Source organism: Diaphorina citri, unplaced genomic scaffold (genome assembly GCF_000475195.1).
Source record: "Diaphorina citri unplaced genomic scaffold, Diaci psyllid genome assembly version 1.1 scaffold1411, whole genome shotgun sequence".
In the NCBI taxonomy this organism is placed as follows: Eukaryota; Metazoa; Arthropoda; class Insecta; order Hemiptera; family Psyllidae; genus Diaphorina; species Diaphorina citri.
The window spans coordinates 59,350-73,317 of NW_007378837.1; the positions used below are offsets into that span (position 1 = coordinate 59,350).

A 13,968-nucleotide genomic window follows, 5' to 3' on the forward strand; every position below is an offset into this window, starting at 1 on the left:
CGTTTCATTAGCTGAATGGTATTGTATAAATTTCCATATTGTTAAGAGGCCGCAAGTCTCTGCCATTCAGCATACTGTGTGCATATGTACATAATCCATACCCATATCATTACTCCAAGTGTTAATTTATTGTTTAAGCTCAAAATAACCCTACCAAATTTTTGTGTCGCAACCTACTGGGACTCGAACCTGAACCTCCAGATTACGAGTCCAACGTTTTACCTCTGACGGATTTCTAAAAAAAAAAAAAAAAAAAAAAAAAAAAAAAAAAAAAATTTTTATAAAAAAAAACCTTTAAAAAAAAAATTAAACGAAAGCCCCTGTGCATCGAATTTTTTGTTTCTCTATCGGTAAATTTGGTAATTGTCCTTTTTTCTGATTTGATTTTCCATTTATATTTACCGAATTTTTCATTTTTCCAAACCGCATTTTCTTATCTCAAGTGACGCTTATCTTTCACACGAGCGGATTTGACAACTGGGGAGGCTTTTCCCCAAGCCAATTTCGGGAGTTTGGTGTACGGATTTTTGGCGGCTGGTGGATCGTACGGTTTCACCATTAATCAAGCGTGGTATGGGGCCGTGGCGTGCCCCACGGGCCGCCCGGGCTACGCCATTCCGGGCGCACGGGGCAGTAAAGGTGAGTGAAAAAAAGCCGCCTTGAAAAAATCAAGGAAAAATTTTTCTGTTCTAAAGCGATACACTGTTGACTTTAATGTCTCTGATCCAAGGAGTAGGTAATGGTTTTTGTTTCTAAGGATCCGGGTTTGTAGATTATTTATATATAGCTATACGCTATACCTATACCTTACCTTTCGTTTTAAACTTTAAAACAAAGGTACTTCTTTTGAAAAGCAGGGAATTTCAGATTGCAGGGAATTTGTAAACAAGGAGGGCCCAAGCTAACTACCTAGATTTTTGGTAGGTACCAGCTAAAAGCTCATGATGTAATGTAATGTCCATCAATGTATTGTCTAAGTTGGCTCCACATTAATGTAATTAAATGGCACTTTTTTTAAATTAAAGTGCGTCAACAAAAGGTGAGAGTGCTCTATCTATCTATGGTGTTATATGCGCTGTGTTTGATATTAAAAATGTTTCAAAATCAATTTGTCTCGAATTTTTAGTAAATAAGTGTTATAGATAGCGATCCGCCTTCTCTGATTGACAGCTCGAAGAAAACACACAATTAATAACACTGTAAGAAACAGTCTAATGAGTTCTCAGCAAGTATAACGACTACCAGGGCCCTATTTGGGGGGTATTTCCTAGCAATGAAACAACTGCTACATTAGACGCATGTGGTCTGTGTCGTAGCATGCCCATCCCGTAGTATGCTAGATTATGTCCCTCATCAGATGCGATTCGAGACATAATAAGTACTTCCCATTTACATAGGTGCTGGGTAAACACGAGAATGTAATCCGTTGATCGTTGAAATATTTGCAAAAAAATTTCAAGTCTCTAGCTCTTACCGTTCTCGAGATATTTTGTTTACAGACAGACACACACACACGGACCAATGGCTGAAACTTTGGATTTAGGCTCTAGGGACCTCAAAACGTGTTTTGGCACTAAAAACTGACCATCGAAATTTTGACCCGATTACATTACTTTCCTTCCTATAGGATAAGGAAAGTAAAAAAGAAAGAAAAAATCAGCTGGTCTTGAAAAATGGGGGATACAAACTCTTGGGGGTTAGTAAACAATACAGAGTCCAAATTTACGGCATGATTTTGATTTCTCAGTAATAATTCAACATCAACCCTTCAAACAATAAGATATGACCCCCCCCCCCCCCAATAATCCACTGTTCGGATTCTCGCTCCCCCCCCTAGCTGAAATCCTGTATACGGCCCTGGTTGAGTGGCAGAGCTGAATTTTGATACCTCATTAGTTTGACACATTGACGGGGGCACCACCTTATTGTGTGTGTATCTATTTGAATAGACTCCACCGACAACACCCACTTTCAAAGGAAATTTCCAATGGAGGATTAGGAGTTACTTGGAAAATTTCGATAGGTACAATGGTACATAGATAGAAAGATATATTTATCATCATCTATTCATCTCACATTCTACCTATTTATAGTATAGCCAGGCATGGGGGGGGTAGTGACACTAGGAAAATTCAATACCTACCTAGTCTATGTAGGTAGGTAAGTAATACATTAAATCTATTTTATCTATCTACAGAGTAAATAAAGTCATGAAAAGAAAGTATCCTTGAATAGCGAGACATCGATCTCAATTTTATGAACCTGCCCACGTATTTTATAGGTAGCTAAGTACTTACCTACTTAGACGCGTAAAATAAGTAGATTTCAAGTACTTATCGGCATCTTTTCTTATAAACTTTATCTTTTGTTATAAACTTTAAACTTTAGTTCGAAGTTTTAAAATCGAGTTTTTTTTTTTTCATCATCTTGGATTGTCTGTGGGTATGTGTGTTTTTGCCACTGTAATACACGTAACTATCTTTCAAACGGATTGTTCGACTCTGATCAAAATTTTCCAACAAATCAGGATTTCCCAATAGATTGTGCGATCGCCGTCAGATCTGACCGCCATTTTGTCTTTCTCTGTTCCAGCCGTCTTCTCATCACTAGCGTTACACAATTCTTCCTCATAATCTTCATCTTTTTCTCCTTCTTCTCCTCCTCCTCCTACTCCTTCTTTTTTTTTCTTATTCTTCGTCTTCTCATTCCTTTTCTTCTTCTCCTCCTCCATCTCCTCCTCCTCCTCCTCTTTCTTCTACTTATTAGCATTAGTAACAGACGTTCGTGTTTGAGGTCTCACAGGGCGGTGTCCTTTCTCCCCGTTTCTTCTGCATTATACAAAATGAAACAAAAGTCACGATTTGCACATCACATCGTTCAATCATTCTAATCTGTCTTTGCTTTGCAGGCAAATTCTAATCTATTCTGTCTTTGCTTTGCAGGCAAATTCCAAGTTTTTATAAATTTGTAATTCATGTTTAACATTATTGTACCAATACATAAGACCTTGTTTAGACTGCGGGAGTAAAAGGACTTTTCAGTCTCATTCTGGCAGTATAAACAGGGACCACCTCCTTGTGTCATCCTATTGTTTCACACATTTGTGAATAATTCAATAATTTTAATTCCAAATTTTCTCTCTCTTACTCACAACTCACAACGCTATTTTAAAATTTTCTCTTTTCTTCTGTTCTTAATTTCTCCCTCCCTCTCTCTCTCTCCATTTTCTACACTCACACTCTTTCTTCTCTTCTTTTCTTCTTCCTCTCTCTCTCTCTCTCTCTCTCTCTTTGTTTCTCCTTCTTAATTTTCCTTTGAACTTACACTGTCCCTTCTATCTCTTTCTGTCTAATATCCTGTGTTTTTTTTTTAATTCCAGTCTTTCCTTTCATTATTCTCTCCCTCTTTTCTCAGATAGTCTTAATTTCCCCTTTCTGTCCTCTTTTTTTCTGCAATCACACTCTCCCCTCTACTTCCTCTTTTCCTTCTGCATGTATTATTCTTTCGCTTAATTTATTTTCCACTTTTCTCTTTCTTCTTAATTTCAATTTCATCTTTTTGAGTCTTTGCTTCGAGCTATTTTCTTTCTCTTTTCTTTGTTCGCCCCTTCTCTTTCCCTCTCCCATCGTTTTCACACCCACGTACTTATAAAGCTCTCTCTCTCTCCAAAGTTTTTTTTATCTTTTTTCAGTTCTTCTCCTCTTTTCTCTCCTGTTCGTCTCTCTCTCTCTGACTCCCTCCCTCCCTCCCTCTCTCTCTCTCATCTACCCTCATTTAAAGTTGTTTATCTCTTTTCAGTTCTTCTCTTTCTTTCTTTTCTCTCTCTCTCTGACTCCCTCCCTCTCTCTCTCTCTGACTCCCTCTCTCTCTCTCTCTCTGACTCCCTCTCTCTCTCATCTACCGTCATCATGGTTTTTCTTTTTAAATTTATTATCTCTTTTTCCATCGGTTCTTCTCTTCTTTCTCCTCACTATCTATATTATTTTCTCCTCTTCTCTCTCCTTATACTATTTCTATTTCCTTCTTTTCTTTCGCCTCTTTGTCCGATTTTACACTGTCCTCGCTCCCTCTTGAAGCACCTCAGACTCGTCTGTACATTGTCATTGTTAAATGAAGCTTTAAAATTACTACATAAAATTCACCATTGGAAATTTTTACTTTCTTTTAGATATTTTTTATGTGGACAATTTTACGTTTTAAGTAGTTTTGTATGTTAAAGGCCGGTTCCCACTGTTCGCGAGTTTCATCCGACTTTTTTCCGAATGTCCTTGCGGGCAATGGAATTTAAATGAGAGTGTGCCACCACACATTATACGACTTTTTTCCGAACGACAAGTGGGAAGTGGGAACGGGCCTTAAGGAAAAATGATTGTGATAATTTCATCAGTGGCAAGATCAACTATGTAAGTTCCTCCGCGGTACCTAAGAGTGTGGTAAAGAGGACGTGGGTTCAAATCCCAATTGAAGCATAGAATTTGATTTTATACTGCTTCTTATTTGAGAATTCGACCTCGTACTTAAAATTGTGGTCGTAGAAAATCAGAAGATCAGAGTTTTTTTTCAGCTCTTACTGTTTGATTTGACGCTAGCCACTGATGAGTGGTAATTTGTAGTGCAATTTGCTTAGTAGGTTTAGGAGAAAGGCTTCTGAGATGAGTTGAATTTTTAGCGGATTCTGGAAGTTTTTAAAATTTAGCAATTTTTTTGTAGAGCATCTAAAATCTAAATCAACTAGTACAAATCAATCACAAACGTTTTTTTTTGTTTTTGTTTTTTTTTTTTTTTTTTTTTTTTACCGTTGTTTTTAAACAAATTTTAGTATGGAGTAATGGTAGCATCCCCAAATTTTTTTGAAGAGGTAAAATTAGTTGAAAAGGAGAGAGCTAAATTTAGTTGACGTGACGGACAGGGTAAAATTAGTTGACAAGGTACATGGCAAGATAGACAGTCAACTGACTCGAGTGCTTTTTTGTGTTTTAAAAGTAGCTATGGTCACGCCATAACTATTTAATCTATAAAATAGTTGCTCTGAAATAGTTTGAAAAATTGAAACTTATTTTTGAAAACACAAAAAAGTAGCTACCTACCTACGTCATGAAAACCACCTCAAGCGTAGAACGAAAGTAGGTCTATAGTGGTAATAATAATTATGTGTGTCTAAAATAGAACAGAGAACTCATATAGATAAACTGCTTAAACTAGAAGGTGGTAGGTAGGTACATAAAATAGTTACTTGGGTGATTTGCAGAGAGAAAACTCCGGCAAAGGCAATCTAGTATTTGAATGTGTAGCACATTGTATACATAACAAATTTCCAACAACCCCTCTTTCAACTTCCGTTCCAAGCTTTCAGCCGCCCCTTTGCCTCTTTCAACTTCCCCGATACCTTCCTAGCCCCCTTCCCCCACCTCCTTTTCGGGAGAAATTCCTGTCCCAAACAACCTCCTCACCATTCTGAAATCCAGCCAGTTTTTTGTCCCTCCGAAACCTACGTTTGTCTTCAAAAACTCCTCTTCCCACCTCTCCAGACGCTACTTTGCCCTCAATGGCCTTCCATTAACTTCCCTTACTTTGCCCTTCCATTAACTTCCCTTTCACGTCGGGGGCACCACCTTATTGTGTGTGTATTTCAATAGACTCCACGGACAACACCCACTTTCAAAGGAAATTTCCAATGGAGGATTAGGAGGTACTTGGCAAATTTCGATAGGTAGATAGAAAGGTATATTTATCATCATATATTCATCTAACATTCTACCTATTGATAGTACCTATACCTACACTAGGAAAATTCAATACCTACCTAGTCTATGTAGGTAGGTAAGTAATACATTATATCTATTTTATCTACCTACAGGTACAGAGTAAATAAAGTCATAAAAAGAAAGTCTCCTTGAATAGCGAGACATCGATCTCAATTTTATGAACCTGCCCACGTATTTTATAGGTAGCTAAGTACTTATTTACTTAGACGCTAGTAATAAGTAGATATTAAGTACCTACCGGCATCTTTTGTTATAAACTTTAAACTTTAGTTCGAAGTTTAAAAATCGAGTTTTTTTCATCATCTTGGATTGTCTGTGGGTATGTGTTTGCCACTGTAATATGTAACTATTTTTCAAACGGATTGTCCGATTCTGATCAAAATTTTCCAACAAATCATTTTCCAATAGATTGTGCGATCGCCGTCAGATCTGACCGCCATTTTGTCTTTCTCTGTTCCAGCCGTCTTCTCATCACTAGCGTTACACAATCATTATGCCAACATTCACAAGAAACGTCTGTCAGCTCAGAACAGAAGTAAGTAACTCGTAATCGGAAGGTCGTGGGTTCAAATCTCAACCGAGTTGGACTTTTGTTCCTACTTCGGTCATGGTTGCTCACGCTCAGACTGTCTGTCAGACCGTGTGTGGCGGAAAAAGCTGGAGACCCAGGTCTGTCAGACCTGTCTGAGCGTGGGTGGCGGGTATTACACTAGGTACTTTACATACTTTTTTTTCCATTCCATTACACTAAAATAACCCTGAGAAAAAGAAGAGGACGAAGAAAGAGGAGGAGAAGAAGAAGAGGAAGAAAAAGAAAAAAAGAGAAAGAAGAAGAAGAAGGAGGAGAGGAAGAAAAAGAAGAAGAAGAAGAAGAAGAAGAAGAAGAAGGAGAGGAAGAAGAGGACGAAGAAGAAAAAGGAGAGGAAGAAAAAGAAGAAGAAGGAGATGAGACCCAGGTCTGTCAGACCTGTCTGAGCGTGGGTGGCGGATATTACACTAGGTACATTACAAACTTTTTTTTCCATTTCATTACACTAAAATAACCCTGAGAAAAAAAAGAGGACGACGAAGAAGAAGATGACGAAGAAAAAGAAGAAGAGGAAGAAGAAAAAGAAGAAGAGGAAGAAGAAGAAGAAGAAGGAGAGGAAGAAAAAGAAGAAGAAGGAGAGGAAGAAAAAGAAGAAGAAGGAGAGGAAGAAAAAGAAGAAGAGGAAGAAGAAAAAGAAAAAGAAGAAGAAAAAGGAGAAGAAGAAAAAGAAGAAGAGGAAGAAGGAGAGGAAGAAGAAGAAGAAGAAGAAGAAGAAGAAGAAGAAGAAGAAGAAGAATGCGGGTATTACCACCATCATCTTTCTAAGCAATCTCATTGAACAAAAGGATTCAAAGGGGGATACCCTTTTGTGAAATACCCCCCTCCGTGTGAAATAACCTTGAACGTTTACATTACAATGCGTTAAAACTTTCATCCCCCCTTTTGGAGCTTAATAAAACAACATTTCTACAACTCTATAGAACACTACAACAAGAACATGAGCAGGATAAACAGGCGAATGCCCAGATAGTCAGCCACCCATCCGGATACTAACTACGCGCAACGTTGCTTAACCTCAGAGGTCCGCAGGGTACTGGTGAGTTCAACATGCTATCACCAGTTCACCACTGCTGCGCTAGGTAGATGATTACTGATGAGTTGATGAGCTTTGAGTAAAAAGTTTATACACATGAGAATAAGAACCTACTCTGATTTGAATACAATTCTCAAAGGACTGAACAAGGTTTTATTATTATTAATTCTCTTTTAGATTTGACTTAAAGCACGCAAGGTTTCCAGGAGGGAAAAATATTTACAAATTTACACCCTCAATTCTGTTATCACCACATCGGACCACAAGCACGCTATGTTTCGTTAAATCTTCTTTTTTCCCACCCTCAAGGGAGAAGGAAACGTTGAAAGTCAAAATAATCATGGGGGTAAAAGAAGGAGAAGGAGAATAAGGAGAAGAAAAAGAAGGAGAAAAAGAAGAAGAAGGAGAAGAAGAAGAAGAAGAAAAAAAAGGAGAAGAAGAAGAAAAACGAGGAGGAGGAGAAGAAGAAGAAGAAGAAGAAGAAGAAGAAGAAGAAGAAGAAAGAAGGAGAATGAAGAAAAAGAAAGAATAAGAAGGAAGACGGAAGAAGGAAGAGAGAGAGAGGGAGAGAGAGAAGAAGAAGAAGAAGAAGAAGAAGAAAAAAAAAACAGAGAGCTAACTAATTTTAGTTGACGTGATAGAGAGGGGTGAAGAGGTAAAATTAGTTGAAAAGGAGAGAGCTAAATTTAGTTGACGTGACGGAGAGGGTAAAATTAATTGACAAGGTACATGGCATATTAGACAGTCAACTGACTCAAGTGCTTTTTTGTGTTTTAAAAGTAGCTATGGTCACACCATAACTATTTAATCTATAAAATATAGTTGCTCTGAAATAGTTTGAAAAATTGAAACTTATTTTTGAAAACACGAAAAAGTAGCTTCTACCTACGTCATGAAAACCACCTCAAGCGCAGAACGAAAGTAGGTCTATAGTGGTAATAATATGTGTGTCTAAAATAAAACACACTGCTTAAACTAGAAGGTGGTAGGTACATAGAATAGTTACTTGGGTGATTTGCAGAGAGAAAACTCCGGCAAAGGCAATCTAGTATTTGAATGTGTAGCACATTGCATACATAATAAATACACGGCATTCATACAAATTTCAACATTTTTTTTTTTTTTTTTGCTATTACTGGAAGCTGGAAGATCATTTTAATTCACTTGAATCGCTTGGACAATAGAAAGCTGTTTGCAAGACTTAGTTGCCTACAGGGTCTCCGTCTCCATAATAGTTAAGTCAGCATAATTATCCCTAGGTCAGTAGCATAAATATGCAATGAACCTATAACTTTGGTCAGGGGAAACCCCCTAAATAGATCTGTTTTTGGGATTGAATAATAGGAAACTACCCACTTACAAAATAAATATGGTACCTATACCTTATATTACTTCTCTTTATCTCTCTTCTAACCTCTTGGTGAACTCTTACATTTAAAATTCTGTAGAAAAAATATCCGACTCATTTTAAATTATATTTATTAGCCTCCTCCACTAAGGAATGAACAATGAACATGAATCACATCCTTCTCCTACTTGGAAAAAAGAGGAAGAGGAAGAAGAAGAAGAAGAAGGAAAAGGAGGAGGAGGAGAAGGAGGAGGAGGAGGAGGAAGAGAAGGAAAAGGATGAGGAGGAGGGGGAGAAGAAGAAAAAGAAGAAAGTGCTGGGTGAACAGTTCCGTTCTTCTTCTTTCCTTCTCCTTCAATAAGTACTTCCCATTTACATAGGTGCTGGGTCAACACGAGAATGTAACCCGTTGATCGTTGAAATATTTGCAAAAATAATTTCAAGTCTCTAGCTCTTACCGTTCTCGAGATATTTTGTTTATAGACAGACAGACAGACACACACACACACACGGACCAATGGCTGAAACTTTGGATTTAGGCTCTAGGGACCTCAAAACGTGTTTTGGCAAATGGGACGCACTGGCAATGTGCTTTCAGCTATCTCACCCATCCTTCAACCGTCTAACCTTTCAACGTTGGCATTATAATTTGCTTCTATCCCCTTTCCCTTTTTTTCTCTCTCCTCCTCCTCCTTTTCATTGTTCTTCCCCTCTCTGGTCCCATTTTCGGAGGTCAATAACCCTGGCTTGTTTTATTATTATCTTTTTTTGCCCATATTTTATGGTGATGGGAATTGGGGACACATTAGGTATTGTTGTGTGACAGAAGAAGAATACCCAAGAGGTAGGTTCGAAGTTTTTCCTTGCTTTTATTTATGTATGGGTGTTTCACCACTTTTTTTTATTTGGAAGCGATGAAACATCTGCTGGATGGACTTTACTTGTCTGTGTAGAACAATCACTTTTTAGTGTGTCCCTCTTTAGGTTGTGGCTATACACAGGCCAATACTTTAATGATAAATGTAGTTGATGAACCGAACCTTAAACTTACAACTGAGCCAGCCTAGTTGGAGGGTGACGCCTGCCCTGTAAGCGCTGGTTTGCTGATCCGATTCCCGCCTGGGGCGGATTTCATAGAATATAATATACCCTGCTTATACTGCCAGAATTCGACTGAAAAGTCCCTTTACTCCCGCAGTTTATATGTATAATAATAGTGCTTATTTATACTGCTCGCATAGGACTGGAAAGTCCCTTTCCTCCAGCAGTAGGCTACTACTATTATTGTGGTCAAAGTCTCAAATCATTTTGAGGATAAAATTCCATGCCTCGGCTGGGATTGAACCCACGCTCTCCTGTTTACCAGGCGAGCGTCCTGACCACTACACCACCGAGGCATTTTTATACTGAACAGATAAAGTCGAAAGCGATCATCACATGAGCTGACTTATTTCATATAAAGTCTCAAATCATTTTGAGGATAAAATTCCATACCTCGGCTGGGATTGAACCCACGCTCTCCTGTTTACCAGGCAAGCGTCCTGACCACTACACCACCGAGGCATTTTTATACTGAACAGATAAAGTCGAAAGCGATCATCACATGAGCTGACTTATTTCATATTGGTGTCAACTCAGGATGTTACATTATATCTCTCTCATTTTGCAGCTTTCCAATATTCTCCCACTCCCTCTTACCTCCCACACAAATGGCACTTTTGAAACACAAAATTCCATTAGGTACGTAACTCCATTCATGCTCTCTCTCTCTCTAGCTCTCTCTCGCTCTCTCTCGCTCTCTCTCTGCACTCACCTACTTACATCATCTTCTTTTGATGGAATTTGTAACTTGAGCTATTTTTTTTTTTCTCAAGTGAGCTTTTTACTCTCTTGTAACAAGGGCCACTTAGTAACCAAGGTTGAACGACGAAAAATCGATTCTCTATAAAAGAGGCTGTTCAGCCCAACGTATATAATCCTGCCACTTTAAGCAATGTGTAACAATTAACAATAGTATCAGGGAAAATTCAAAGACTTTCGGAAAAAAGGACCTAGCCCTACTGAAACCCTTTTAGATTCAAACAGGTTTCCTAAGGTCGGCCATTCACTGTGAGGTAGACCTGACAGGTACGCCTGAAGATAGTGTATGGCAGATGGCAGCAATAATAAGTCTCTCAGGCGACCTGTTAGGTTCCAGTATGTTAAGACTTAAGACTGCTGTTGTATAGGAACTTTTCAGTCCTATTCGGGCAGGACAAACAAGATAAGTATACCTATTCTATTATGGGACAAACTAGTTACGTCACAGCTTTCAGATGACAAAACGATTCTAAATTTAGCAGATTGCTAGAATTGCTACAAAAAAGTCTTCTTTTTCCAAAGAATGAAAACGAACGATTGAAATATTAAACTCCGACAGAAAAAAAGTAGAAAATAAAGTCTCAAAGAGTTTTCGCTATCTCTGAACGTTGGGAGGGGGTTCAGAGGGTTTGTAAGGGGAATGGAAAAGGGCAAAGGTCATAGCTAACTGCCAAAGGTCGAACTGTATCCGAACAACAGGGGAGTGGTCACACTAACCATTGACTGTAACTAGTCTACATAGCGCATAGTGACGTAGAAAAATACCCATTTTGTTATTATTATTACTTATTATTTTTGGTAGAGGGAACTGTAACTGCTAAGGTCTTGCTAAGGTCTACCTACCTTACAATAAAAGATTTCTATATTTAAATATGAAACCCAGCGTACTATTTGTGTGCTTCTATTTTCACCTTTCACCTTGTTTTTCCTTGATGTTAAACTCATTTTCCAAGCTACTCTAATAATCCCACTTTTCCTCAATAAAATCCCCTTTCCCACTTCTCAAAAAAATTTCCTTTCCCTCGCTTACCTTGAACTTTCCTTTTTACAGGGGTTTTATTTCCTGTTTGATATCTAATTCGTATTAGAGCACTTAACTTTGAGCTTCTACTTTACATTAGAGCGGAAGTGAAGTGCAATCTTACAAAGTGTTATTTTCGAGTGGCGGATAGTGAGACTTTCAAAAGGGGAAGCAACTTCAGTGGTGTAGTGGTTAGCACGGTGGACTCTGGATGTGGAGGTTGGTGGATTGAGTCCTAGTGGAGTCATGGAATTTCACGTAGTGTATTAAGCGAGGAACGATATTTCTGACAAGCATTAATGCCTAACAGGATTAAACTTAAAACCCCTATAGTCATATACAGTATGCGGATCTACTGCAGGCAGTGCAGGCCCATCTTCTCCTGATGCTAATCATTCTTCTTCTTCTTCTTCTCCTTCTTCCTCATAATCTTCATCTTTTTCTCCTTCTCCTCCTCCTCCAACTCCTTCTTTTTTTTTCTTATTCTTTGTCTTCTCATTCCTTTTCTTCTTCTCCTCCTCCTCCTCATCTTTCTTCTACTTATTAGCATTAGTAACAGACGTTCGTGTTTGAGGTCTCACAGGGCGATATCCTTTCTCCCCGTTTCTTCTTTCTTCTGCATTATACAAAATGAAACAAAAGTCACGATTTGCACATCACATCGTTCAATCATTCTAATCTGTCTTTGCTTTGCAGGCAAATTCTAATCTAGACTGTCTCTGCTTTGCAGGCAAATTCTAATGTATTCTGTCTCTGCTTTGCAGGCAAATTCTAATGTATTCTGTCTCTGCTTTGCAGGCAAATTCTAATCTATTCTGTCTTTGCTTTGCAGGCAAATTCTAATCTATTCTGTCTCTGCTTTGCAGTCGAATTCCAAGTTTTTATAAATTTGTAATTCATGTTAACATTATTGTACCAATACATAAGACCTTGTTTAGACTGCGGGAGTAAAAGGACTTTTCAGTCTCATTCTGGCAGTATAAACAGGGTATATTCTATTCTGTCTCTGCTTTGCAGGCAAATCAGAATGCAAGGAGTCCCCACCCACTGAGGAACCCCCACCACACCCCGTCCACCCATCTTCGTCACACACCAGTGCTAGCGGTGGGGGAGGGGGAGGAGGAGACAAGACCAAAACCTCAAAGAACCAAAAGGGAAAGAAGGCGCAACCCCAACGACAGGTGAGTGGCGACCTTTATTGAACGAGCGAAAAGAGATCTAAGCTTTGTTTGAAAGAGGGAACTGTAACAACGGAGTTGTTTTCGTTCTGAAAGCGGAGAGAAAACGGAGATAGGATATAAGAAAGCCAGCCGTTCCGAGAACGAACCTTATCTGTTCAGGATAAAGTTCGTCCCGAGCGGAAATCAAACAAGCTTAGTTTATCTTTAATGATGGTCGGATTACACGAGGCCTGGCGAGGCCAGTAGACATTCCACTAGTGTCCAATAACAGTCCAGTGACCAGTCCAGTTAGCTGGAATAAATTAGATTTCTAGCTGAACAGAAGGATATTTTGTCCAATTAGACTAGAATTTTATTAGACGCCATCGCCAGTGGTAATATCTACATGAGGCTAGCAACTGGTCTGTCAACTAGGGACCTGCCCTTGTGTAATCCAAGCTTTAGGGACTCAGGAACACACTTTGTATTTAATTTTTTTTTTACATCATTACTAGGTAATACTATAATATCTACTAGGCTGTCAATATTATCAATCTTAGTATTTTTTTTTTTTTTTTTTTTTTTTTTTTTCTTAAAAATTTAATAAGTACTTCCCATTTACATAGGTGCTGGGTAAACACGAGAATGTAATCCGTTGATCGTTGAAATATTTGCAAAAAAATTTCAAGTCTCTAGCTCTTACCGTTCTCGAGATATTTTGTTTACAGACAGACACACACACACGGACCAATGGCTGAAACTTTGGAAACGTATCTGCTTATGAATGTTAAACGTACCTACTTATATGAATAGCTTTATGTAGGATTGTGAGGTATACTTAAATTTAACAGGTATCACAGTATTCTAACAACTAATAACCCTTATCAAAATAAATGATGAATTAAAAATAAATAAAATCATGAGAGAGTGAGGTGCGGTCTGAAAGTTGGTCTCGGAAAAAATCTGGTGTGAACATCACACGACTTTCCTTATCCTATTGAATGGTGCTTATTTGGGGTGTTCTGTTGTAACATTCTTCGGTTGTTGTATTTTTTTCTTCTTCTTCTTCTTCTTCTTCTTCTTCTTCTTCTTCTTCTTCTTCTTCTTCTTTTTCAATAGATCAGTTGCGCCTACTTGGGTGATGTTTCAAAGTCATAGAGCAGGAAAAATGAGGACCAACGGAATTTTTCTT

General features: G+C 38.3%; 1 protein-coding gene across 2 annotated transcripts in view; it reads left to right on the forward strand.

Moving 5' to 3' along the window:
• Positions 1-334: 334 nt before the first annotated feature.
• Positions 335-13,968, forward strand: part of LOC113470146 — a 16,457-nt gene continuing 2,823 nt past the window's right edge. For both annotated transcript variants that reach the window (XM_026828365.1, XM_026828364.1), the window contains exons 1-3: positions 335-639; positions 6,226-6,300; positions 12,634-12,797. In XM_026828365.1, the coding sequence (XP_026684166.1) occupies positions 6,259-6,300; positions 12,634-12,797 (206 nt within the window). In that variant the 5' untranslated portion in view covers positions 335-639; positions 6,226-6,258. The remainder of the gene's footprint in view (positions 640-6,225; positions 6,301-12,633; positions 12,798-13,968) is intronic.